Source organism: Eublepharis macularius, chromosome 12, assembly GCF_028583425.1.
Source record: "Eublepharis macularius isolate TG4126 chromosome 12, MPM_Emac_v1.0, whole genome shotgun sequence".
Classification (NCBI taxonomy): domain Eukaryota; kingdom Metazoa; phylum Chordata; class Lepidosauria; order Squamata; family Eublepharidae; genus Eublepharis; species Eublepharis macularius.
In genome coordinates this window covers 39,979,822-40,007,820 of record NC_072801.1, presented here as the reverse complement: position 1 = coordinate 40,007,820, position 27,999 = coordinate 39,979,822, and the positions used below count along the sequence as shown (strand labels likewise).

Below are 27,999 nucleotides of genomic sequence, written 5' to 3'. Positions count from 1 at the left end.
TCTGACCCATCACAAGCAGCTGCTTGAAAGTGTTTTTTTATTAGAAAACATTCAACATAGAAACTGGTCACAACATCTTCACTTGTAACTGAACATTCCACCAGTGCCCAGTTGGCCAACTGCACATCTCAAGATTAGGACCAGAAGGGCATCTTCCTGATTAAGTGCTGAGGGGCAAGGAGGCTGGGGAGCAAAGGCACTTGAGAAGACCAAGAAGGGTGAGGCAGATGTCACTCATCTCCCCTTGGCTGATGGCCCAGGGAATGTTTTCTGCAGTGCTAACTGATGCCTGCAGAAAGAAAAACTGGTCCCCCACTTTCTAGAACACCCTCACAGACATTGGCGAGCCAAGGAACAGCAACTGATTGTCAAAACAGGAGCGCAAACACCTGAGCAAAACCCTTCCCACACAACACCAAGTGTCTTAAATTGGAGGGGGACAAAATACCACACATTTAACAAATCTTCCTCTGTACAAAAAAAATTATAATAAAAGAAAACCAGCTCCCCCCAAGAGAGATAGTGCAAAGACTAAACGCTAGCAAGGCCAGCTGTTTGGAATGGACAAAGCTTTGGTTAAAAATGAGCAGCGGCAGCAACAGCTCACCTGCATTGCAAAGGAGGCTGCTGAGACTTAGCTAAGAGGTAGAAAGTAACTCAAACAAAATTTCCTAGTGTCCCAGAGGCAAAGCACAGAGGGAGGGCAGGGGTCTAGTGAGAGGGGAGCTTGCTGCCTTCTGTAAAAAGAGGCGTTAAACCTTGCATATTTCCAGGAGCTTAGTGAGTAACCCACTCTTTTAACTCCCTTTTTAAAAAAAGCATGCCCCAAGAGCAACAGGCAGCTAGCAGAGCTCCTCCCAGCCCCAACAAAGACTGAAGATTTCAGACAAATATCTGTCCAGTTTGAAGTACCACAAGGTGCAGGTAAATTGGAGGCGAGAGTGCTAAGTGAGGCGGACACCAAGCACTTGTTCCAGTTCTTGTCTGCGCTGCTGAACCTGGAAGATACAAAGCATTTAGCAGGGAGGACAAGATGATGGCAGAATCCTATACACCAATCTACCCTCAGCAACAGAGCCTGCCCTGCTCCCTAAGGCCAAGAATAGAGCCTTTGCTGGTTCTTGTGCCAGTTTCATAATACACCTCCCACAGTACTGGGGTGCAGTCTGAGGATGGGATAGGGAAGGGATGAAATAACTGTGAGAACACCTGGTAAGCAGCAGTGCTAAGAGATTTGAAGAGGGGGCAAAGACCCAGGGAAGAAGCCAGATCTAAGGAGCCTTCCTCTAGAATCCAGATAGGTCCCAGTTTCTACTAAACAGCAATGGACTTAACACAGAACTGTCTCAAACTCCCCTTCTCTGGAACTGTCAGAGTGAAATGCTGCACCATTTGGAACTCCAGGAAAAATCTTAAATCATGGGAGTCTCAGACCGGTATCTCCAAACCTTGGCAAAGATGTGTCTCCCAACAGCCTCCTGCATCCAGGGTTGCTGATAGAACTCGACACGTCTCTCCTCTTCAGGGTTCCCAACCACATCTGTGATAATCTAGGGCAAAAAGGGGGTGGAAAAAGAACAAACTTAGGACACATGAACTTGGCCACTGGTGTCCAAAGATGTGACACGGGAAGGGATAGCAGGAAAGCTACATAAGAACAGACTGAAGGGTGGGTGAAGAGAAGAGTCAAATCATGGCTGGATCCAATCAAGCCAAGATCAGTCTAGGCCAGTAATGCATGCCTTAACACTGGTTCACTAGATACCTTGCTGAAACTCACAAATACCGTTGTCTGTATGGCATCCCCTTGCTGCTCACCTTCACTAAAAAATCTACACCCAGAATAATAATGCAAGCAGAGGAAATCAGTATCATTTATACTGCACAGTTTACTCTGCCTCCAACAGCTTAAGAGTTCAGAAATTTATGGGTGGTACAACAACAGAGGGAATAGAGTGGCAGTAAGGGATGCATTTGCTGTGAGATATGTATGAAGCACTGTGCCAGGAACTGAACAAATGTGAAGACTTCCATACCAAAGACCTGTTTGATTTTTCAAAAAAAGATCTAGACAGTCTGCTCACAACATAAACAGGCTTATCACTTTTGATTCTCAGTTCTGAAAGGGAACTGGATACCTTAGCCCCATCCTTGGAGCTACCAGACAAGGGCTGCAAGAAGTCCAAGCAACTCCTCATATACAAGTCAGTTGCATGCTCCCCCAGCATGGTTCACCCACGATTGTCTCGGAAGCAGTTACCTTCAAGTCCCTCTGTTGAGATCTGATCCATTCCTGGATGAAATCCTGCGGGCTGTTGCTGAAACTCAGCATGAAATCTCTTTGTGTCTTCAGCTGGTTGATGGACTCAATGGTTTCATGGATCTAAACAGGAAAAGGAACAGGCATATGTTGTGGAGGGACAGAAAGGCTACCAGGAAAGCCTGGCAATTTGGTTCGGCTTCAGCTGCCTACTGCCAAGACACAGCAACCACTGTGGGACTTCATCCTTCTAGTTTAGTACATACACTGCCCAAAGTCATCAAGCAAAGTCTGCTCAGAAGCCCAGGACTCTCCCCAGCAGCTGCCATTTTAAACAAAGTCAGTGGCTCTTTTACTAGATGGAATATTTTGGAGCAGGTGGACATGGGCAAAATGACTGCCGTTATGGAAAGAGTGGAACCTCTGGAGTAAAGCAATGGCTTTGAGTTGTCCAGAGAACCTGTGGTCAGGGAAAGAACAAAACAAAAGTCCAATGGCACCATAAAAGACTATGGCATTTATTAAAATACGAAGTTTTGTGAGTCACAGAAAGCTCACATTTTAATAAATGCCAGTAGTCTTTAAGGTGCCAACGGACTTTTTATTTTTCTACAACAGGCTGACATGGCTACCCCCTTTGCAGTTATCAGGAAAGGCGAAGCAATAGAAAGAATAAGGGGACCTGCTCTTGTATATTTTTCCAAATCTGACTTCCCCTGTTCCTCCATAGCAGCCAGCTCTTCAGATACACAGGAATCACCGTTCCCCCTGCCATATAGCCACTATTTAATAACCCAACTCAGCTCTTCTGAGATATGGCAAGCTATACAACAAAATGATGTTCTGAGTCTCAAGGAGGCTTGTCTTATTTTCTTTTTTGCAGCATAGCTACTTCTACAAATTATGTTAGTATGCTTATGTATACTGATTGTGCAGTGGGTCTGCCCAATTTCCCCTTTTTGCAGGATTCAGCATGTATGAGAATACGGGGGGGGGGGGGAGAGATATGGAAGGAGCATATTTGAAAGGACACCATATTTATTTTTTTCCTTCCTAAAAAGATTCATCAGGCTCTTGAACAGTCTTAATTCCCATCTGATAGTATAAAATTAAGAGTTTTTTCCTAGACCTTCTGTTCACAGCACAATGCCCAGTTCCTGCTCTTACACGCCTAAATCCCATCCACTTTTCATTAAAAAGGGCCAATACATTTCTAGTATTGTTACATTTCTGTAACAATTACTTGAACATGCATGTCCAAATTATACAGAATTAATTCAAAGAACAAAACGGATATGTGGCACGTGTAACGTAATCTGGATACCCTGCCATAAATTTTACTTTAATTTGTTCAGTTGTGCTGTAATTTCAGTATTTAGGTTTTTGTATCACAAGACTCCAGAACTCAACACCAGGCTGGATGGGTAGTTCCATCTCCACTTGCAAGATACCCTAGGGAAGTAACATTTCCCAGTTTTAGACACCCACTTTGCTGAGATTCTCAGGATACTCTAATACAAGCTTGAACTTGGAAGGCTATCATCCCCCAGCCACAGAACCACCATGTCCAAGAGAAGTTTGTTCTGGAAGCCATGAGTGATGATCACTCTAGGGCTAAGTAGGGTTATCCTAAAGGACAAAGAGAACTATGCGCCCAAGTGAAACTACAGTAAAAATTTCTGAATGAGCCACCACCTGCACCACATTTTTCACCAAACTGTGGAAGGTCTGGGTCTTGTCCTTGCTTCACAGTTGTTGGGAGCCTACCTTAACGTCCAAGGAGGCAATTTCCTGCTGGTTGGTGGTAGAGGCCAAGAAGTTGCTCATTTGGGCCTTCAAGGGGTCATCCACCTCCACATCAATGTCATAGCAGGCAGTCTTCTTCTGATCATTAGGATCCACACTGGAGAATTTGGGGACAGGAGGCTGGGGTGAGGGCCAAAAGCACCTACCTCACGAGGGGTTGCTCCTTCACCACTAACCCACAAACATTAAAATCAGGATTAGATTCTCACTTGTCCACCCTGAATGGCTTCACCAGAATTTATTTTGTTTGTTTTTATCCCACCCTTCCTCCAAGGAGCTCAAGGCAGTACACATCATTTTCCCCTCTTCCATTTTATTCTAACACCTCCCCCCACCATCCGCAAGTTAGTTCCAGCTGACAGAGAATGAGTGGCCCAAGATGGTCCAGTGAGCTTCAAGGTCAGCAAGGATCTGAACCTGGCCATATTCCAACCCTCTAATCACTATACAACACTAGCATTTGAAGACAAACAGCAGCCTGACTAATCTGGGTAGCAGAGATGCACAGTGCCCACAGTGAACATATAACAGGCAAACAAACACATTTAGGCAAAGCAATACAATATGTGCCAGAAGGTAATTTTTAATGATTGAAAATGTTTATGTTGCCTTGCCTTGGACCATAACCATAATAATGCCACACCACAGACAATAACTTCTGTAGCAAAGGGGGGAAAAGAATTCACAACGCTTTTCATTCATCTCCAAAAACCACCAGAAATAAATGGATTTTCGAGCTTTTCAAGAGGGACATAAAGGAAAAATTCTCACCAAAATATGCATGATTTGCCAAAGAGAGCCTTCCTCAAGCAGTAGCATCACCTGCTAGATCACAGGTCCTCAACTCTGTTCAACCAACAGGTGTTTTTGGAATTTTGGTAACAAATATTGGGCACCAAAACAAATGGGCTGTCATGAGAGGCTGGGTCCATTCACAAAATGTTGGGAGTTTCTACAATGGAGGCAATGGTTTCCAAACTGGTGCTTCCTGAAGATCAGTAGGAAAGCCTCATGACTCTTCTGAAGTGGAAGGGAATGAAGGGAAGTCAAGACTGAATTTTAGCTTCAGGGGAAGAAACAAGTGGGCACCAGGAAACACACCTGCAGGCAGACACCTCGTTGGGAACCTGTCTAGATGATGGAAAAGAACACCACTTCACCCTGATTCTATTTCTCATAGGTCTTTTAATTAGCTTTTGCAAAACATTTTCTGAGAAGCAAACCTATGTTATTCTCATTCAAGGATATGAACTCAGGAAGTATACAGGCTGTGGAAGACCAATAAGGAACATGTTAGCTCTGACTCATTTGTGCAATGCAGAATTAAGGGGGTAGCTGTGTGCATGCATATCAGGACGGACAGACAAACCTTGCATTGCTGGTCCTACCTGATGACATGGTTGATGACAATGGGATCCGGGTGTTGCAGGAGCCCTGCCAGTTTCATGGGGATCTCAGAGAACCGCATGCGGATGCAGCCAAATATCTAGAACCAAGGGAGCGAATCTGTTAGTGGAAGTCTCCGATATCACTTGCCATGCAAAAGACAGGCCCACGAAGTCTGATCTGCAAGTACCTCAAAGAAGACACATGAAAGGTTTCTAGATCCTTGGGGTCATGTTCATACAGTAACAGGAATGCTCTGTTGATTTTTAAGGCATCCTGTCAGGCAGAGGTGCAAGGTTACTTACCCAAGGCCATGACTTACTGACCTGGCGGAAGTAGCGGTTGCAGTTGATGTACTCCTTCTCATGACTGTCCTGAAGCTTGTTGTGTTTGATGTACAGCCAGAGGGCCTGCATGATGCTGGCACGAGTCTGGGTGTGAACACCCAGCAGGCGAGCCAGGCGGGGGTCCAGCTTATATTGGGGGGGCTGAAAGGGAAACGTTGCCTGGTTAACATGCACTCACTTCAGTTCAAGTCAAGCACTGTAACCCAGTCCCACTGTCAAAACTAACAGAATGAGCTGGGACATTTTTAGTAGCCTCCGTTAGGGGGATTATTCCTATAACTGAGTGGGGAGGCAGATCTCAAATAGGCAGTAGACAGACTTCAGACCCACCATCCAGTTCTAGTCTGTACACCAAGATGCTGTGCAGAAGAGAAACTAAAGGTGAAGAGCTCAGTACAGCAGAGCCCAGCCAGACATCCCTCCCCAACATACCTCAAGGCAATGGTGTCAAGGCAAGAAAATAATGGAAGAAACCTACTACCAGACTTCCTTCCTGCCCAAAACTCAGCTATCTGTGCAATTATGCGGCTGGAATTCTGAGAAGTCAAGGCACTGCAACTGGCCTGTTCTGGGGCTCTTCCCAGTTACCTGGTGGTCCAGCATGAGAAGCAGGGTACATTTCACATTGACATCACCCGGGCGCTTGACCTGGAAGCCATCTGTCTCTTGGGTTGAGGCAATTCGATGCCACTGGTGGATGAATGGGGGGGGGGGGAGCACATGAGACAAGACATACATCATTCATTTTACTATGTAGTTCTTTTATCTTTTAACAATTCCTTATCAGATTACTGTTTAAACCCCATTGTTCCTATATCATGATGGACAGAACATGGTGAAATCAATTTTTTTAAATTGAATTTGCCCAGCTAGAGCCCTTAAGATCAAACAGGCACAGAAAAAAGGGGGGCAACAGCACAGCCACATCTAGCACCATCACCCTGCCCTCATTTCTGCCCTTTCCAAGCCTCCATTAGCACCTCATGCATTGGCTGCATTCAAGAAATAGCAAATAAGCCATTCCACTGCTGCTGAATTTTTCTGAATGAAGCCACTGAGATGGTCTAATGCATTAGTGGCTTTAACAAAGGTGCAGCCAGACAGCAAAGGGACTTTAATGGCACCTGTTCAAAGGATAAGTAAGTATATTTTATTTTATTTATTTCATTTATACTTGGGGTTGGCAAGTTCCCACTGGGGGTAAGCGATCTCTCTCCCCCAGTGGGCCCTCCCCCCAACCACTCAGATGGGCAGTGGGGAAAAAGTAATAAATAATAATAATAACAACATTTGATTTATATGCCGCCCTTCAGGACAACTTAATGCCTACTCAGAGTGGTTTACAAAGTATGTAAACCCCACAACAAAACACCCTGTGAGGTGGGTGGGGCTGAGAGAGCTCCGGAGAGCTGTGACTGACCCAAAGTCACCCAGCTGGCTTCAAGTGGAGGAGTGGAGAATCAAACCTGGTTCTCCAGATTAGAGTCCCACACTCTTAACCATACACTAAACTGGCTGCCAGCATCCTGACCCCTCTCTCCCATTTCCCTCTTATGTTGCCAATAATGCTGAACCTCATATCACACACATAAAATGGCACCTTATGAATAAACATTTCACCATGCTTCTGGAGGTGTCACCATAGCTAAAAATACTGGCACTGGGCCCATTACCTGAGATGACACCAATGGGTGAATTGATGGACCGGTCATTAAGTTCCTGAAGCAGTGAAAAATCTTGATTACCTCACAATTTTGCTACAAGAGCAGCTGAGCAAAGAGCTGCAGAGCACTTTCTAATCCATGAAATGTGCTACAGAAATTAATTAAAATGATTATGGATGACTGTACTGGGGGAAAGATGCCAATCAACGCTGAGTGCTATTTCTTGAATGCAGACAGCAAAGACCCTAATTCTTTTCAATACCGCAAGCTTATGTCCTGGCCAAGCTACTGAGTAATCGTATCAGCTGCAATGGCATAATTCAGGTGAAAGAAGAGATCACCATCAACTCCCAGAGAGAAACATGATCTGATATGGCAACTTGCTAGGGCAAGAGGTTTGTCCTCCCAAGCACTGAGACGGAGGGTGTGAAGTTGCTCTGAGCTGCTTATCAGTCCCCCCAAGACAGTCACCTACCTCTACCAGATGATTGTCTGGACCATACAGCTCTTTATCCAGCTCGATGACCAGACTCTTGAAAAAGGAGGAGAACTTTCTCTTCTGCTTACTTGGCTGAGACAAACAGAGAGTTAGTTTAATGAGGGGTCAAACTCCGATTTCCACAACAGCACTGTTGACAAGTGCACCTCTAAAACTAAGGAACAATTCCCTTCTTATATTAGTAGTGCAATGACGAAATAGGAGGGACATCAGTTGTGTGGACTGATACTGTAATAATCTTACATTTTTAATTATTTTGCAGCACTTATCTTAAGAGCTTTCAGTGAGATAGAAAGCAAGAGACAAGGAACAGAAAGAAAAGATGGGAAAACAACATGTTTTATACAGCCTACATACCAGGCTTTATTTGAAAAATGGGAACAAACATTGTAGCTGGGTGTGAAATACAGTTATGTTCTTTTTATCTTCTATGGTGGCAAGACAATCTGGAGAAGGGGACAGTCCTTAAAAATACATTTGACAGCCTTAACTCTTGAAGGGAGAAATGGAATTAGACAATCAGTCTGAGAACAGCCTATAGAGCCCTGACTTAAGGTGAAAGAAAACCAGACATAGATGGGATTGGCTTGTCTCTTCTAATTATGTGTGAAGGAGACAGGTATGTCCTAAGATCATAAGAATAGCCCTCCTGGATCAGACCAGCAGCCCATCTAGTCTAGCAACCTGTCTCACACAGTGGCCAACTGATTGCTATGGAGGGCCAACGAACAGGGCATAAAGGCCAAAGCCTTCTCCCAATGTTGCCTCCTAGCCCTGGTATTTAAAGGTTTGCTGCCTCTGTATGTGGAGCTTCCCTTTAGTCACCATGGCTAGTAGGCACTGATGGACCTACCCTCTATGAATTAGCCTAATCTCCACTTAAGGCTATCTATGCTTGTAGCCATTGTAAGAACATAAGGAAATAAAAAGGACATAAGAAAATGTCAACAACTGATAGAAAAGAACTGGCTAGCTGCTCAGGGTGTATAGGTTCAAAGTTACTGTGAACTGCTGACCCCCACCTCCAGGGAGCCACACTATCACAAAAGCACTTATCTGAAGTAAGGTCCCAGTCTTACATCATCTAAAAGTTTGCCCTCCACACGAAGTTCCCATGAGGCTATCCGCTCGCCGCCTTCAGATTCCTCCTTGCCAGGAGTAAAGGTATTGGAGATGTAAATGCGCAGCTTCCGCTTTTGCTGGAGATTTAGAAAGAACAAGCATTGAGGCAGCAATGGAACGGCTTCATCACACAGACCAGATACCAAAACCAGGGCCAGAGCTTTCTTCCTAAACCAAACTTAGTTAGCAGGGCAGCACAAGTCATTTGTAGAAAGCAGCATCTATAACTAAGACCTCAGATAGCCTGGGAACACCCACCAAAGTGGATCAAACCACTTGGGCTAACCACACCTCCCATCCATCCCTCCACACCGTCAAAGGTTTCTTGATGGCCTCCTGGATCTCCATCCTTTTGCGGGCGATGGTCTGGTCCAGCTTGCGTTCAAAGGCAAGCAAATCCATATAGGCCTGAGACTCTGGGACCAGCTCACGAATCTATAAAAACAAGACAGCCCATCAGAGAGGTGCCTCTCCAGTTTGCGTTACCTGATTCAATTTGCACAAGGCTCCTATGCCTTTAAGCAAAGCTACGTACAAGATGTAAGTCAACTGGTACAAATATTCCTGACATTTTCCCTTTGCATCACCAAATAGTATCTACTGCCCTTTCTCCTCCCTTTAAGGGTGGAAAGCTCTCCCAGAAAATGAATGCTTACCCTCTGTGGTAGGACTTTGTCTGCCATCTTCCTCCTTTTCAGCCTGTAAGAATTGGGCAGAGTGGTAAGCCATGAAGGAAAAAAGCAATCTAGCTAAAGACATCCAACTGATGTTACCAGTCCCCAAACTCTGCAACCAGAATCAATTATATAAACTAGATCTCAGGCAGTCACGCAAGCGAGCTGTAACAGCAAAATATCTTCCCTATCTTGAAAGCTCTCTTGATAGATGCCTGTCCAAATCTTTCTTTTTTAAAAAAAACCCTCCAAGGGCCATATTTTTCACAGGCAGCTTGATCCACTGCTTAACTGCTCGCAGAGATAAGATTTAGGTTTCTTGTGTGCTGATTGCAGACGTTAGGGTTTCTTGGGGAGGAGGAAGAAATACACCGTGTTTGGTCTATAAACACATTTAGTTCCAAATCCTTTGCCGAAGCCACAAGAAAGAACTGGACATCATTTTCTTTCTATTCAGTGAGACTTAGATTTGTACCTGGAAATTTTGTTTCAATTCCCACCTGTGCCAAGTGTCCCATGGGTATGCCATTGTCTGCTCCATAAAATGAAAATAATAGCGACCTACCATAGAGTAGAATTGTCAGAGTAAAGCCAATTATAAAGTGCTTTGAAAATCATCTATTATGATTTGCAAAGCACAGTATAATTATGATATTATTATATAGTGCTTGAGTATGCAGAAGTCCCCAAAGAGCTACTAGATTCAGCAGTGGAACTGAATTCCAAACTTTCTAAACCTCTGGCCATTAGAACAGGAGCAGCTTGGCTTTAATGAAAAATTTGTTCCTGTGTCTATTTTCCTAAATATGAACACCATCTGAAGACCACAGTTATAGTTCATCTTCTCATGGCAGCAAACACGGAAACAGCACAACAATGGAAAAAGCCTCAAAACCCAGCCAAAACATTAGTCTCGGTTTTTTTAATGTGGGACTTTGCTATTACTCATCAACTTAAAAATTCTGCCTGGTTAATGTCTTTGATTTTTTAGTTCCTTGGATGTAATTTATATGTTGGATAAACCACACAGAAATGTATGCATTTAGAGATTTAAGCTAATGAAGTCAGTATGAAGAACTATTAAAGAAAGTAGTGGGGTGGGATCCTACCGCTGTTCTTTCACTTCACTGAGCAAAGGTTATACATTTATTTATTAAAATATTTATACTCATCTGCTTTGGGGTCAAGTTTGAAGCCTTCCTCCAACCTAAGAAGCCTTCGTCCAACTGAAGTGGCTCTTCCTCCAATGGAAGAGCCGCTTCAATTGGAAGAAGGCTCCTTAGGCTCGAGAAAGGCTACTTAGGAGGATGGCTGGATCTACCCCACTAAGAGTAGACAAAGATCATTATTTATTGTATATGATTCACAATTTCAGAATTCAGATATGATGTCAGTATTGTGAATATTAACTGTTGGATCCAGGTAGCCTTTTTTGTTCAATTTTGCCTAACTCTCCTCCCTACTACAATACCCTCCCACACTGCTTTTGTCTGTGCAGGTCTCACAATTTCCAACATTGCCTTTTTCAATAGTCAAAGGGAGACCTCTCCTATTTTCACCAGCAGGAAAGCTGGCTGGATCTATTCCAATGTATAGATTTGCAGTTTCTCCATCTATTTGCACATATTTATTTACACTGGCTTGCCCCCCCCACCAACCTCTACATTATAACACTGAAAAAAGAAGAAAGCCTTTTCAGAATAACAGTGTAGGAACTGAAGTTTAGCACCCAGCATCACTGAACTGCTACAGAAAGTAAAGCATTTTCACAAAGTACAGAATGACCAAGGGAGTGAATGCCTGTAGATGGAATCCCACTGCATTATTCCCTTGGTTCCTTCATGCTCGCTATGAAGAACTTGGCCCTTGAAGCCTGGATGCCAGATGTCTGCAGCTGCTTGTTTTTTCATGCAAACTCCTTTCTTGGAGCAAGTGGGGGGAGGGGGGGAGAAAGAGGCAGGGCTTGCCAAGAAATTGAGTGTCATTTGCACTGTATTTGTTTTGAAAAACAGCTGGTAAAAACCCACTCCAAGCAGGGCCTGAGAGAGACTAGAAGTATGCATGAGAGAACAATACAGTAAAACTCAATTGAGTGCAGGCAGCTTATATAAGCAGAGTCCAGAGTGTCCTGAAGCTGGACAGGCAGCATTCCCATACCGAAACGAGAGAAGGGAAGAACGAGAGGAGGCTTATCCTTAGTTCCCACCAATAAATCATCACTAAGAGCTACAGAATTCAGAGCCAGGTGAAGTCCCAACCGCACTATCCAGCTCAGTCTTTACAGGCAAGCTGGTGAAGTGCGTTTACAGGGTCAGTTACCCTAAAACTACAGCTTCTAGAGAACTTTCAGCCTCAACGCATTTACACGCTCAAGGCCTGGGATCAAAGTTCAAAGCAAGGAAACAGAGGCTCTCAACAATCACTTAAACAGCAGCAGCATTGTCTCGGGTGGGCCAAGATGATCTTGTGCCACAAGGGCACAAAAAAGTCTACCAACAATTCAAGCACATGAAGCGAGGTGAGAACGCACCCTATAATTCTTTATTCATAGACTAAAGAGGATTTTATGGCAGCAGAACCCAATTTGAGTTGTACCATGTTCCCATAGCTCAGGAGAAGCAATTTAAAACATAGTATGGATGCCAGAAGCGCTGAGCCCTCTACTCACCAGCATTCACCACCCTCCTACCTACTTCTTTCCAACTATTTCTCTTCCAGTCAGGGTTACTTCTTATTTATTTATTTACTTCATTTATAAAGCACCTTTCTCCTCATTCAAGACCCAAAGTGGCTTACAAAATTCTCCTCCATTTTATTCTCACAGGAACAACCCAGTCAGGTAGGTTAGTCTGAGTGTGTGTGACTGGCCCAGGGTCACCCACTGAGCTTCTATGGCAGAGTGGGTCTCCCACACCCTTGTCTGACAATTTAAACACTACACCATGCTGACTATCAAGTCTTCCAGTCTTGGGACAAACACAGATGGTATGAAGTAGCTGATGAGCGGAGAACTGGCAGAAGGTTTCATCCCTCACCTCCCACCCACACCATGCTTTATATACACATACCAGGAATTCAACAGCAACCCAACAGGTCTTCCACTGTTTGATCTAGTCTGATTCAAAGTGGACAAGTGATGCTATTTCAGAATAAAAAATTCTTCATTTAGATTATATGAGCAGGGAAGTCCACAGTTCAAAAGTCACCTCTGCTATGATATCATAAGGGGATGCCTTATATGCTGGTTTCCCTTATGGGATTGTTTTAAGGATCACTGAAATGACATATGCAGAGCACTCTGAACACTTGAAATGGGGTGTGTAAAAGCCAAGTATTACCTTGTTAGTCTTCAATGAAAAAATAAGAGAGCCAGAAATTGTTTCTCAAACTGGATGCAGGCCGGGAGATAGACTAGGGGGAACCTCACCTGTATGAGGGTTAAAGCTACCTTTGTTCAGTGACACTGGACTTAAGAGACATAAGCTGAGGATTAACCCCCCAGCCTTCTAGCAGGTACAAGAGCCAGCTTTGCACTCCCTGTAGCTTTTTGTGCAAATCAACAGCCTTCAGGAAAACCAGAAATTGGGCCAAAAAGATATCAAGAACAGGAAGCTCCAGAGCAATGAAAGAGCCTGAAGGAAAACGCCATCAGAACTTCTGAAAAAGCCCCACCAAAGACTTCTTGTCTGCATTTCCAATTCCCATCTGAAATCTCTACCCTTTTCTGGATTATGATAGATGGGGGGTGGTGGTGGTGGAAGGGACTGAGAGCATCTGGCAAGCATCACTGGTTCCTGTTAACTGAAAACAGACCGTGGGTGCATTCAAGGCCTCTCAGCCAACATCAGCCAAAAAACTTCCTCCCTGCAAAGATTAGAACTAGCAGCTTCATAGGAGTCCATGTGCATGGTGGAATGGACATTCAGGAACAGAAGTAACTTGCATCCAGTGCTCTGAAAGGCACTCCCCCCAACACCCACAATTATTCTAAAATCTTAGGGGATATCACAACTCACTCCACTATTGCAAACAAAGATAATTTGCACCCTTAAGCTTAGAAAAGTCCAGTCCAATCTAGTTCTCATTGCAGTGGTAAAGTTGTGCCTGGTTGTACCCCTCCAAACTATGGGGTTGGCGGCGGCAGGGAGGGGGTTCACATTACAATTTTTTTCCATGCAAAAAACTAGCAAGCCAGAGAATAATTTGATCTTATCCCTTCTCTCATGTTAATGTGAGCATTTGACATGGGGGGCTTTCTTTTTAAGGTGGAGGAGCATTTAATCATGCAATCCCTTCTTTCAGTCTGAAAGTACCAGCCTGATAAGGGTGTTTTCCACATGGGGACAGGCTTGTGTGGTTTCTCTGTTGCTGCTGCTAACTTAAATTAATTTATATGTATTAAATTTAATAAAGGTGTTTCCAGATGCATTAATACATTATTAACCTCAAAATCCCCTTTTTTACAAAGGCTTTGTCACACACACCTTTTAGACTCCTTTCCCTATTAAAAAGCAACCTAGGCAGTGTGACTGGAATGAAGGCATGTGCTTCCCCTATTTATTACCACCCACCCCCACAACAGCACTTAGTCCATTATGTCAAATTTTAGATTTCAAGTTTTTCAGGGCAGAAGCCTATCTTCTTACATTCTCTAAAGTGCCAGGCAGATAGATGGCTGGTGTCACATACATAAATATATAATTAATAATTTGTTTTTGCCAACAAGGATTTTAAAAGTGGTTTAGGAAACTCATTATAGCACATTCCTTGTGTATCTTAAACCTACTGGAAACATAGCTTATTAGCTAGTACTTTCTTCCCCTCAATGACTTGCCATTTACATTACTTTTTTCCTGATTCCATTTTAGCCCTAATGTTATTTAACAGGGGAGTGAGTGGATGTGGATTTTTTGTTCTAAGGTTTCATAAACTTGATAAAGACAAGTTGGCAAATGCAGGGGGAGAGAATCTTATTTTGTGTTCAAGTGTTCCATATCTGAATGAACTGCATTCATGCTCTGGCTTTAGGGCAAATATCTTAATTAATTTATCAAGGGTGGTGTTAACTCCGCCCAGTGAATAGTAAGGATAAGGGAGTACATTTGCATAACAATGCAGAGATTCCCAAGTGACAGACCAGAAGCCCCCAGCAGAGGTAATCATTTGAGTGTGGATTATTTTGCTATTCTGCATAGTAGCTAGGGTGGGGGGGCGTAATTACTGGGTGGATAGACAGAGTTACCAAGCTTCCTCTTCACAAGCAGCTCCATTTCAACATTGTTTCAATTCCACTGCTTTACAACTAGTGAGCCAAAGAATACTGAAGGCAAGAAGTTAAAATAAAAGCAAGAAACGGCTTTGTACACCGGTGTCCCGCCGATAATTTTTGACCTCACTGCCACAGGATATAGCAATGGGCAAAAGCGCAATCAAGTTCCAAAGTGGACTATAAGTGCTTGCAGGGATGGTGGGATATAAATCAAATGTATAAATAAATGAATGAATAAAATTATCAGTGGTTTCTAAGGAACTCTAGATGTACAAAAAAAAATCTCCTTCTGAACGTAAAATCTCAAAAGTGCTAGCCAAGGGTCTGGCAATGTAAAACTAGATTTGCTTAAAGATTATCAAAAAAGGAATGCTGGAAGAGATCCATCAAGAACTGGAAGCCTTCAGTTTATGCTACTAACTTCACTAGCATATGGAAGGAAAGGACAATAGGAGAGGGTCTGCGAGCAAAGTCTGAGAGGCGGACAAGTGGGCTGTTAAGAAAATGCTCCCCATTGGCAAATATTAGTGATTAGAAACTTGGAAAAAATAGGAGTCCAGTGGCACTCTGAAGACATTTATTACTGCATAAGCTTTTGTGAATCAGAACTCAGTGGGGAGTGCCACATATCAAACCTTAGGATCCACCTTCAGCAGTCTCTTCTTTGCTCACATACATTCTCCAATTCAAAGCGCCCCCCCCCATTCTTACCCTCGCCTTTGGGTTAGTGCTGAAGGTGGCTGGGCCTGTGGAGCAAGCAGGCGCTTCCGGAAGGGATCCATCATGGACTGTGGCATTCCAGGTCTCATTGGAGAAGCTGCTCCATAGGGAGGTCCTGAGGCAGACCCCATCTGCATCCCTGCCATGGGCATCCGGCCACCAGGTAGCATCCCAGGGCGCTGGTAAGAAAGAACAAAAGACATTCTAGAAAAAAAGTGGGTCCTGTAGCCACCAGGAATTCAGGCCACGGGCCCAGGCAAAATTATCTCCACTTCCACCCCTGCCCACCAGCACCCCTTTTATACCAGGGGATTTGCATATGCAAATACATTATGCTAATGCTTCTGGGAGGATTCCCCCCCCTCACATTTCTCACTATAAACAGAAAAGCTAAGGCAGAAAAGCCAAGAGGAGAAAAAAGAAAAACGAAGACCAAATCCTAAACTGTACAGCTTCTTTTTCTGAAGTTCTAGACCTAAGAAAACCACAACGAAGGGAGCTTTAACTCTCGAAACCTCATACCCTGGAATTCTACTTGGTTTTAAAGGTGCTACTTGACCTGAATCTTGCTCTTTTCCTCTGGGCACCCTTCCAACTAAAAATTAAAGACTGCAGCAGTTTATGGGGCAATCTCCCTTTCTTAGCTGAGAGGAACCCCCAGAAAAAAGGAGCAGATTGCATGCTCTTGTAACCTCCCTCCTCCTCGACAGGGTTTGATCACAGGCCTTCCTAAGGCCCTGGCACACTGGCCCTAGAGCTAATTGTTTCTAAGAAAATTTGTTTCTACACTTCTCAGAACAGTCAAGTCAGTTAATCCTGCTTAAATGTGCAGTGCAGACATGCTAGGAATGGAGAAATATATCTCCCCTCCATAAATTCTGTGCTTATTCTGTTGTGCCATTAAACTTGAGATAGGCACTTTTTCCTCCCAACCGCATGCCAAGAGTTACTAAATCTACTGGCACACACTCCTCTATGCAACTACTAAAGCACAGAAGCCCTACCTAGCTTTAAGAATGGAAAACAGAGCAGCATTCTTGCTTGCTCAAGACAGAGGTAGCAAGGAGAGAGATTAATGTCTCCTCTCTTATGTTGCAACCCCTAGTTAGTTAGTTAGTCAGTCAGTCAATTACCCATAAGGTATGCTTTTATGCCCCTGGTGGCATAAACCCATAACAGCAGTTCAGGTTGCAAACTCATATGCAAGAAATTCACATTCACTAATTTTGAGCTAACAAAAGTAAAGATTATGCTTAACAGTGGATGGCATAGGGTGGGGGAGTGGTGTGTGTGTATATATATATATATTTTCACCTTTCTTCCCAAAGAGGATCACATTGTTCTCCTCTCCTCCATTTTATCCACACTACATCACTATGTGGAAGGCTAGGCTGAGAGAGAGTGACTGGCCCAAGGTCACCAGTGAGCTTTTATGGCAGAGTGGGGATTCAAACCTGGGTCTCCCAAATCCTAGCCTGGCACTCTAACCACTGCACTATATTGCCTCTTCCTTTGGCTTTACTAAGCACAGCTCCCCATCATTCTCACCACCCTGAAAACAAGAACATGAAACTAAATCCACAAATGATCCACTCCCCGTGCCTAATACTGAACAGAAGAAGTTGGATCTTGAACCAGGAGAGCTACGTAGACTACAGGATGCCTAGCCATTCCCACTGGAGATCTGCATAGGATGAAAACTGCTGGTGTAGCATAAGGATTAAAGGCATGAGTCATAGGCTGGTGTAGGATCCTCAGTTAGGGTCTTGTGACTGTCCTGTCCCTTTAACAGAGGCTTTTCATGGAATGGAAGTAAATAATACCTCACTAAGTAAAGGGATAGGACATTTTTCTCCAGGCCAGTCAGTAATTCTATCCTCAGTTCAAACCTCACCTTAAGCTATGAGCTCAGTAGGTGGCTGCTGACAAGCCCTAATCTCTAAACCTCAATTCCCAATCTGCAAGTTAAGCGTCAGACTGAGTTATCTTAAAAGCAGTTGCTTTGCAGAGCGCTCAGAAAAAACAATACACTGAAATGTTCAAAGACTTATTCCCAAACTCTCTAACCTCAAGTCTTTGAGCAAGACAATTATGCTAATGGAATGTAAAATGTTGCCACCAGTTGTTCTGACACGCAACACCAGGCAAACTACAGGACCACATCAAGGTGCTCATTCCCTGCCCCAACAAGAGAAGACAAGAGCAGTCCGAGACTAGGCAAAACATTCGCCACCACTCACTGGACCACAGGTTTTATGCCTGGCTTGGCAGCCAAACCAACCATGTTTTCTAGCAGCCAACAAAGACCAGCTTTTCAGCTCCTGCTCCACAGAGAAACAAAGTAAATGCCTTCTTTTTGCACTTACTGCCAGGCAAGACGGTTTTACAGGGGAAAGCAGAAGGCCGAGAAAGAATGTTAGTTTGCAGCAACCCTTCCCTCCACAAACAGCAAAGTTGCATCCAGGCATGAGATGCAGCCTGACGCAGCTATGAAAGGAAGTTTCACCCTCGGCTGCCAGTAGCTTTTTACAAATCTGTCGCTCCTGCAGCAGAGTATGCTACAAGCTTTCCTTGCTGGTTGCCAGAATTGAATTTCTACTTGCAAAGGGCAATTGAACAAAAGGCCTTGCCCCCCCCCCCAATTCCTCACCAAAGGTTGGAGGCCTTGGGCTTTGTGACCCTTCTGCCTATGAGCCACTGTACTTTGATGGACCCACTCTCAAAAGCCACCATTCTTTCTGCCACAGCAGCCAGCCAGCTTTCTCTGGAGCCATCAGCTCGATCCTCCTCACTTGAGCTTCTCTATGGTTTTCAATGGGTCGGGGCAGGCTGCTGCTCACGCACACCACATTCTCATTCACCTCCTTGTGTTTATCCCCCTTCCTTACATCTCTACAGCTTCAGAAGGATCTTTGGCTTTCCTAAACAGAAGAAGCTAAAGGGAAGGGCAAGTGCCGTCCTCTCTGCCTCCTCCATAAGTTCCAGCTAGGACTGCCAGGTAATAAAAGCAGTGTGAGACGATTCACAGAGAAGGAAGCAAAAATGCTAGCTCCTACAACTGCATTTAGACATAGTAGCCTAACATTTCCATTCTGGGCATTAACCATGGTTGCTGAGAACCTTGTCTTGGACCACTTTCCCCTCAATGTTCTGGAGTCACTTCTCCTGGGACTGGCCCAGGGCTGTTGGACTGATTACAAGACAGGACTGCTTAACTTTCAATCATTCTATGCATAACTGCATAGGAGGGAGAAATTCCGCCCAATGAAAAAGCACTACTAGATCAAGGGACGTTGTACCTGCCAAAATTTCTCCCATCCACACAAGTATTAAAGGCATGCCCAGGACTGAATCAAGCAATCCCAAATACCTGCAGGCTGCTAATGACTGGAGAAATGCATGCTGGAGCCTGCCATTTTTCACGGCTGCCCTGAGCCCTCAGCTCAGGTTACCTATGGAAAGGGCTTGTTTATGAAGTCCTGGAGGGGCCTTTCTTGTTGTATGCGCGCACACACTCCTGCCCTCCCAAACCTGCTTCAGAAGGGGCTCGCTCACACTCCCTTGCCCTGTGGGACTGAAACAAGTGGCTGCTGCCAAGGAGCCGGCAGAGCTGCCAAAGCCACCGAGCGAGCAGGGCAACATTTCAGCCCTCTCTAACAGGCCCAGGCAGTGCTGCAAGTCTGCTGCCACTCCTACCCAGAACACAGCAGCAGAGGGGGTTGGGTAGCACCAAGTAAGCTCAACCATGGAAGGACAGCCTGCAACTGAGAACACTGAGGAGGCGAAGAGACAAATTCCACTGAGAGGTATGAGGGTGATCAGCTATGGAAAAGACAAGCCAGGCACAAAAAACTTAAAGGAAAATGGTAAGCTTTAAGCTTAGTGACAGAAGACAAAGGAGATAAAAATGGCTCCTCTGGCCAAACATCTGAAAAAGTGTTGGAGAGGACCACCATTTGCCTTATCCAATATAGTGAAAAGCTGCTGTACCATAGTGGTTCATAGAGAAATGCTTAGCAATGTTGCAAAATACGTCACAAGGCCTCTTTCTTCAATGAGAGGCTAGCCTTCTACCCAATCTCTTTTTTTCCTCCTAGGCCAATGTAGGCTTTGGTTGATGAAGAAGATAAGATGCAGTTATCCCCAACGTTCCTTGGAGGAATGAAGTGATCTTTACTCCTTAATTCTGCATGGTCACGACATTTTACGCAAGAGTTCCTCCACCCACTTTTTTATTCCACAGCCCACTTTCACACAAGTAATAGCAAATGGAATATTTGCTCTCTGTACTACCCACACACAATTTCATTTAGGTTACTAGTATCCTGCCTTTCCACAAAATGTAAGTTCCCAAGGCTAATGCACATTTTATAATTCATTCCCCAATTTTCCACCTAAGCATCATGTTTGATGGAAGTGTGCTGATATTCCAGACTTCTACATTTGAAGGGGGCGGGGGCTGCTGTGTGAAAAGTTGTTGGATGGTTCTCTCTCAGATACAGGGTAACTTCGCACATTACATTTGCAGTTCTCAGATATTTTAAGCACACACTAAAAATATAGAAAGTGTGAAAGTGATAAGCATCTGTTTGCAAACAGCTGTACCATATAGATATGATCACTGTGCATACACACACTACGGCAAACTTGGCTACTGCTTCCATATGATGCCTACAATGGCTCTGAGGGCGGAGAGGACAAATAGGCTACCCAAATTGATTAGTATGCCTGGCAAGAGCAAAAGAGAGAGACTGTGCACATGCTTCTTCTCCAGCAGCATACGGCTTAATTCACTTGCCTGTATTTCTCACGGAGTACCTTTCTTCCTTGTGAGACCAGAAGCAAGTGCCAGTGCTAACAGAATACATTTCTGGGATCCAACCCAACAAACTGATGCACAGCAAGCTGATTATTGTGGGTGCTCCTGACTTGTGCTAGGGAAAGCTTGATGGCTTTCTAATCCTATCATTCTGTCTAGCTAGCACTGGAAGAGGGCAGAAGGAAAGAAGAGTGTGGGTGATTAAACGTCTGCTTTGCTGCTTGTTATTGCTCAAATCCTCATGTTTCTCTCAAGGGGCAGGCTTGGTTACATGTTCAACTACAGCTTATTTTTTCCTTACCCCAAGAGGAACACTCAATTAAGAGATTCAGACAGGAGGTAGCTTCTACTGCCACCCAGTTTTCCCAAAAGGATTATACAGCCATCTGCAGTTTAAAACAAAACATCTAATTGCTTTTGTATGTTGTCCTATTTACAGCAAAGCTGACTCCTAGGCCCATTTTCCTGTCTCAGAATATTGCCCTGGCTCCTTCCTGGTCATAAACTCATAGGGATACAAGTAACCTGAAAGTCAACTAGTCCATTCTCCTCCCGTGTGAAACAACACACACCAAAATATCATCTTAAGCATGATATGACATAGATAAAGTTGCTGCTGCATCATTACAATATTTGCAAAATAAGAGTCAGAAGCAAAACAGAGAAGAAGAGAGCTAGAGGAAACAAAGTAAAAATTTTACCCTGTATGCTTGGGACAGTACCTATTTTCTGCCTCATGTAAATCACTGTTCCCATTTTGTCTTGGGGAGGTGCCTTTTAAAGGCTGTGTTTCAGGCTCCTCCCCCAGATCTTGGAGTTACATCTGAGGGGAGAACAGAATTAGTCTTATGCTAGTGCAAGCATGTGTGTTCATGTGTGCATGAACATTTATTTATTTTATTTACATTACTTATAGCCTTTCTCACTGAGAATCAAGGTGGGTTACACAGCGTAGTTCAATAGAATCAACATGCAGGGGATGCCAATTTGTGGCTACTCTTCCAGCTGCATAACCACCAATCCAGATAGCGAGCACTAATGTTCACAAGATTTTTAAAAACCTGTTGAGTTTAATAATATACTTGCTTCAGCAGCCAGTGCAGGATTAGCTATTATAGAGTTAATGAATAAAGCAGCCACAGCAGAACCTTCCACAATGGAAGGGATGGATCACTGACGTGAGGACGTGAATTTTACAAGTACACAAGAGTCTCTATTTTAATCTGTGAAGTACTGGAAGCTAAGACACCAGGCACAAACTTCACACAAGGTGATTCATGCACAGCTTCCTTTAGAACACTCATCTCTATAGCAACAATGTTCTAGTCCTATACAAAGTGATAAGGCCTTATCCCTCCTCCAACACCAAGCTGCACACAATGGTTCTGGTTCTCCCAGTAATCACTAGCTCAGTAACTAGATCAGTGAATCAGCATTCAATTCCCAATAACAGTTTCCCCCCAGGTCTTATGCAATTTAAAGCCATAATTTAAAAAGACCAAGCAGGAAAGAAACGAGAATAAGACACTCAGCATTAGGAAAGTGCACAAAAGTGCTTGTATTAAATATTTGGCTGAACTTTAAGACTTTACAATATTATCTTACCACCTTTATGCCTATGCCAGTGCAGATCATCTACTAACATTCTTCATACAGAACACCCTACCTTTTATCAGGCATGCTAGTTCAGAATCTTGAGAATTTCAGCTTTGAGAAAGGGGGGCTTCTAGCCCTCATGGTGAAAACATGCAAGGAATGTTTGCTAAAGATTTCAATATCCAAGGAGTATCTCTACACTGCAATCCCTAATCCACATACCATCCTACCACATTACATTTGCTCAAACACTACTTCTACCATTCACTCTGACATACCTCTCTCACTGTCAATTTTTCTATTCATACTTCATGTTCTGTTTAAAGTCTCTCTTAAGCAAAGTTATGCAAAATAGTAACTTAAGAGTTACTAATCAATTTGGATATTAACAGTTCAACCAAATACTTTGCTTTATATGCTACTTGTGTAGTCTATGTGAACTTTCAAGTTACACAGAGCTCTTCATCTGAGAGAATGGAGCATACTTAGGTGAAGTAGAGTGCTGTGCAACTTGAAATTCTGCATACTCTTATACTAACAGAAGTTGGCCTAATGAGAGAGTTTGCACTACCCATTTTAAATTTATTCTTTGACACCAACACAGTAGCTTATCTGTTGCCAATTCTTCGGTTAAGTGGTTCAGCTGCAAATCAGCACTCTGCTGGTTCAAGTCCCACTACTGCCATGAGCTCAGTAGGTGGCCTTGGGTAAGCCCCTCCTCTCAGCCTCAGCTCCCCAGCTGTATTGTGGGGATAATAATTGCACTAACTTGTTCACTGCTCTGGGTAAGGCACTAATCTATCTAGAAGAGTGCTGTATAAGCGCAGTTCCTGTTATTATAAACAGTGTGCAAAGACAATGATCACAATGTGAGCCCTTTCAGCTGCTTTCTGCCTTGTACAACTGTCCTTCTAGTCACAAGCTTGCAAAACATCACCTAGCAGGTTCATGAGGCTGATAGTTCCTAAAACAGTTGCTGCTGTATTGGGCGGCTTCTGCTTCCTGTTTTTTGCTACAGAAGCACCATCACGGGAAGTGAAAGGACATGCAGAGGCACAGCTCCCTTGCTGCTAAAAACTCAAGCTAACACATGGAAGGCAGATCTCTGCTAATTTTCTCATTTGTAGAACAAAGCCTAAACTTCTCATACGTGGCACATACAACATCCACAAACCATGCAACTTCCAGAGCAGTAACTTCAGGTGTTGAGAGCCACTTTTGCTGGATCTTCTCAATAAACTTCAAAACAACCAGGTGAAGTTTCTAATTTGATAAGGAAAGTGGCATGGGGGGAGGGCTTTATAGAACTACCAAGATTACTTATTTATAGTGTATTTTTAATTTGAAAAATCCTCTATGTTCACCCCTAAAAAACCTGTAAGATAGTCAGATCGCTGGCATTTTCAGTTTACAAAAGGGGAACTGAGTGTGTGTGTTACTCCAGGTCACACTTACAGAAGCGAGCCTCGAAACCAGTTCTTTTATATCAAAGCCCAACTTCAGGCCATACTGGACCATACTGGCTTTGCCAGTAGTAAGAAGGTACACACTAAAAACATACTCGCTTTTTGGTGAGAACACAACAGTAGCTTCCGTGTAGGAAAAGACACTAAATTTTATTCTCAGCATATTTTATTTTTATTTGAGAAAAGACTTTTCTTCCCAACGGTTTTTACAAACCCTTACAATGCTCTTGGTCAAAAATCCTCTTCCTGCTAAAATAAGGGAGCTGACCTGACCAAAACCACTTCAAAACTGGAGGAGGGCCGAAAGAGTCATCTTAGCGCCACACACATTTTTAAAGAGTTGGTTTAGGTTCCCCAGACCCAATTCTAGTTCCCTGCAGCCACACAGCAGCTGAAGGGAATGGTTTCTAAAAAGAGAGAAAGAGGACCCAAAATGGGCTCAGAAGTCAGAACACCTCTTTGGGGGCAGGAAGGGCTCCTGCTTCCTCCCCTCAAGCAATTTTCCCATATGGAAACAATGTGGGGATTGTGGGGGGAGTTATCCTCCCCCAGTGGTGTCCTTCTAAACCCATCTGGGCTTTCTCTCTTTTTTAGAATCCATTCTCCTGCTGTGTGGGGAACCCAGACCCAGCTCTTTACCCAGTGTAATTTGGCCCTTAGCGCAGGCCCTATGTTTTAGAAAGCTTTTTGGCCCTGAGCACAGAGAGGATTTGTGAAGACAGTCTCCGCTGAAAAATAATGTTACCTAACCCATTAACCCATCAGGAATAATTTTCCTATGCAGCATATAGCAGTGTTTTTCACAGCTCTTTTGCTCCCTCTCATTTCTGATGCCACTTTATTTATTGATTTGATTTCTATATCACTTCTCTTCAATTAAGAGCTCAAAGCAGTTCACATCATAAACAATTACATCACTTGAAAACCAATATAAAACATAATATATTCAATATTATGTTGTTTTATTGTGTTTTTACACAATAAAACAGCATAGTACAAATACTTAAAACCGCTCGTTTGCTAGAATTAGCTTTTCTAAAATGCAACCTATATGTATGTTCAGCTTTCCTCTTTTCCAAGATCTTAAATTCCAAAATAACATGTTTACTGCTAACCAAGGTAGCCAGGTAGACTTTGTGAACTTCTGAATAATGGGAATAATTTGTTATTTGAGAAAGAAAGATCAGCATTTCTGTAATGAACAAAAGGATCTGGAAACCATATCTTTGCACTCTGGAATGAATTGATCCAGAGAAACGAGACCACTTCTTGGCCCTGTACTCAATCACTGACATTAACAGTTTGGGTTCCATCAACCTGGATGAAGCCAAGCAGCCAGGTACTGGAGCCAGCCAAGCCCACAACATCCCCCCCCACCTCCCACCACCAGTTTTTGCAGTCCTGGGCAGGAAGCAAACATGCATAAGCCCCTTGTGGGTCACAATAAACAATTTGTGGGCTGCATTTAATTAAGTAGGTCAGAGGCTGCACAGGCTCAATATATTAGAATCTCAGCTTTTCCAGCTGTGTGTGTATGTATGAGTTCCCCCTATTAATCCATTTGTAAAAGCAAATTCTTCAAAGATAAAGGAAAGGAGGGAAGAGCAAGTGGCTTAACGGGTAGAAAAGGGATATTCTGTCTCCTTGACCTTTTGAAGCATTTAATGGGGTGAGGGGCAAGGCTAGAAAAATATTTCCAATTTCTACAAGTTACCAGGATTTTAAGTTACTGAACTTTTCTGAGCCCTAGTCCCAAAGGGCCCAAGTGTCCCTATGTCCCTGCAACTGTGCGTGCATTTGTAGAAAGACCAGCCCCATGCACGGCAAATTGTTGGTAGTTAAACTGTGTGGTTGTTGCCCAACATCTGTGAAAGGTCTTCATTACTGAACAAAAACAAAAGTATTTAATTCCGAAAGGCATGCTATTGCACTACAGTAAAATTATTGATAAAAACAGCATTATGTAATTCTCTATAGTATGATCCAACGCCCTATAATATTTCCAGTCTCTCCCTGCTTTTGATGTTGGAGAGCAAGCGAGTTTTCTTGTACCCCCCCAACTCCCCCTCTCTATATCATCCCTGTCTCTGCCCTTTTCACTGCTGTATTATCTATTTCAAGGCCTGCTGAGGAAAGAATTATTGCATTATACAGGACTTATATAAAGGTTGGGAGGACAAGAATTTGTACTCCAGAAACTCCAAGAAGTAAAAGCCACAAACTCAATTTTCAGGCAAAAGATGCCAGGTCCTTCTCCTTTCTGGCATTCCTCCATATTCTTTTTTGTTTAATGAGGCTATAAGGGCAGCCCTGTGAACCTGTGTGACCCTTTTTCTATTGACATGACAGCCCTAAAAGGCAAGTACCAGCTCTGTCTTCAGAACCAGTTTCAATATTGGTGATTGTGTAACAGCAAAACCCAGCTTTTTCTCTGAGCTCCAAGACTCCTACACCACAACCTGACTTCAGGCCCAGAGTTTACACTGAGGACTCTTCTTCCTTGGCACTCAGTCCTGGAGAGCTCAGCTGGCACAACCAAGAGTTCAACAGCCCCTCCACATGGTCTTTGAAATGACTCACTTCCACTTATATTTATTTAGATTGCAACCCAGATAACTAAACTTACCCAGCATAATAAATTATTCAATGTATAAAATAAAATTTTAATTTTTTTCTGGAAAGCTCTTTTGCTTGGATTTTGGCAAGCCACTGGGGGGAAGGAAAAAGTGTTTCTCTCTTGCATCTCCTCTTCCATAGTCCCCTTATACTGCCCTCTCCACGCTTCCCACTGTAAAACTGAACTGTATATACTAACAGCCCTCAAGACATCCACCCAGGAATACCAAACTTCTTCCTCACCCACAAAAGCCACTTGGAAGTGAACTTGCTTCCCATCCAACACCTACCATGCCATTCTTCCACGCATCTTGTGTCTCTCTGTAAAACATTTTCTCCCAACAAGCCTAGGGTGGCATACATGGTTCTCCCTTACCCATTTTATCCTCTTGACAACCCTGTGAGGAAGATTAGGTTGAGAAACTGTGTATGTAACTGGCCTACAGCATATCCAGTGAGTGAGGATTTGAACCCAGGTCACCCTGACATGCCACCATTTTGACCCTCTGCTTCATAGTCTGCTCAAGTACCCTCCCAGGATCTGGTCTGATCCTTTGTGCACCCATAGCCTCCCCACCTAAGGTATTATACTGCAATATTTAGCTTTTCTTCCCAAGTGTTAAAAGCAACTCATTATTATATAATGATGGATAATATATACATATTTGTTATCTGATATAACATAAATGCATTTGACACACACAAACACACACACACAGAGTAGGTATTACTGGTATTATCCAACACACATTATCTAGTTATATATGCACAATACATATACACACACAGAGGTTTTATACACACTAATATATCTACACACACATCTATAATACATGCATACAAACATCTATCCACACACACATTCTACATGCTGTGTGTATACAAACACACCCAAGTACTATGTAAACACACATATATCATATACATATCGTATGTTTATACACACACACACACACAAATATTATACAGTGCATAGTGTTGGACTAGGATCCGGGAGGCTCAAATTTCGAATCCCCACTCTGCCATGGAAGCTCACTGGATCTCCACCTAGCATGCCTCATAGGGCTGTTGTGAGGATCAAATGTCGCAGGGAAGAATGCTGTAAAAGCCACTTCGTGTCCCCACCGGGGAGAAGGGCAGGGTAGATAGGAAGTTGATAAAACACACGCGCGCACATAATTTTATATGCATACACACATACCTAATTTTACAGATTCGTACGCACATACGTCTCTCATCCTTCCATCTGCTCCCCCCCCCCCCGCCGCGGCAGCCCACCACACACGTGCCAACCCCTTGCGCACAACCCCCGGGGTCGCCTCTCCTCCCGCCCCACCTACCTGGAACTGCGCGACGGGCCCCACGGGGCGGTACGGGGTGGCCCCAGCCGGGCTGAGCCCTCGCAGGAGTCCCCCGCCCGGCCCGAGAGGGAGTGAAGCGGCCGCCACCACGGGGATCGAGGCGGGCGGCGGGACCCCTGCGGGGGGCGGGGTGAGGGAGAAGCCTCCGCCGCGCCCGGCCATGGAGGGGGCTTCGCTCGAGGGAGGCGGCAACGGCCGGAGAAGCCTCGAGCAGCACGCCCGACACAAGGAAGGGGGAAGCGGCGCTGGCTGACGAAGCTGGCGGCTCTCCGCGAGAGCAGCACCACGCTCCGCCTCTGGGGCCGCCCCGCTCAACTGCCAGAGCCCGGCCCCGCGCAGCAGTCAGGAGGGCGGGAGAGGGAAGGGCGGAATCGCCTCAGGGGGCCGGGCGGAC

At 44.1% G+C, this 27,999-nt stretch overlaps 1 protein-coding gene across 1 annotated transcript; it reads right to left on the bottom strand.

The window, feature by feature from the left end:
• Window positions 1-20: 20 nt before the first annotated feature.
• On the bottom strand, window positions 21-27,904 carry SMARCD2 (SWI/SNF related, matrix associated, actin dependent regulator of chromatin, subfamily d, member 2). Its single transcript, XM_054993236.1, has 13 exons — window positions 27,585-27,904; window positions 15,739-15,926; window positions 9,741-9,783; window positions 9,397-9,519; window positions 9,042-9,161; window positions 7,939-8,034; window positions 6,388-6,489; window positions 5,779-5,940; window positions 5,455-5,552; window positions 4,028-4,163; window positions 2,261-2,383; window positions 1,449-1,550; window positions 21-998 (listed from the first exon to the last, which is right to left on the bottom strand). Exons 1-13 carry the CDS (start codon window positions 27,765-27,767, stop codon window positions 945-947), a joined length of 1,530 nt encoding a protein of 509 aa, XP_054849211.1. The 5' UTR covers window positions 27,768-27,904; the 3' UTR covers window positions 21-944.
• Window positions 27,905-27,999: the final 95 nt, after the last annotated feature.

Coding starts and splice junctions, on each gene's coding strand:
- SMARCD2 (XM_054993236.1), bottom strand. CDS start 27,767: ATGGCCGGGCGCGGCGGAGGCTTCTCCCTCACCCCGCCCCCCGCAGGG. Junction 9,162..9,396: donor CCATCAAGAAACCTTTGACG/GTGTGGAGGGAT, acceptor CTAAATCTCCAG/CAAAAGCGGAAGCTGCGCAT. Junction 5,553..5,778: donor GCAACCGCTACTTCCGCCAG/GTCAGTAAGTCA, acceptor CCTTGGTTCTAG/ATATTTGGCTGCATCCGCAT.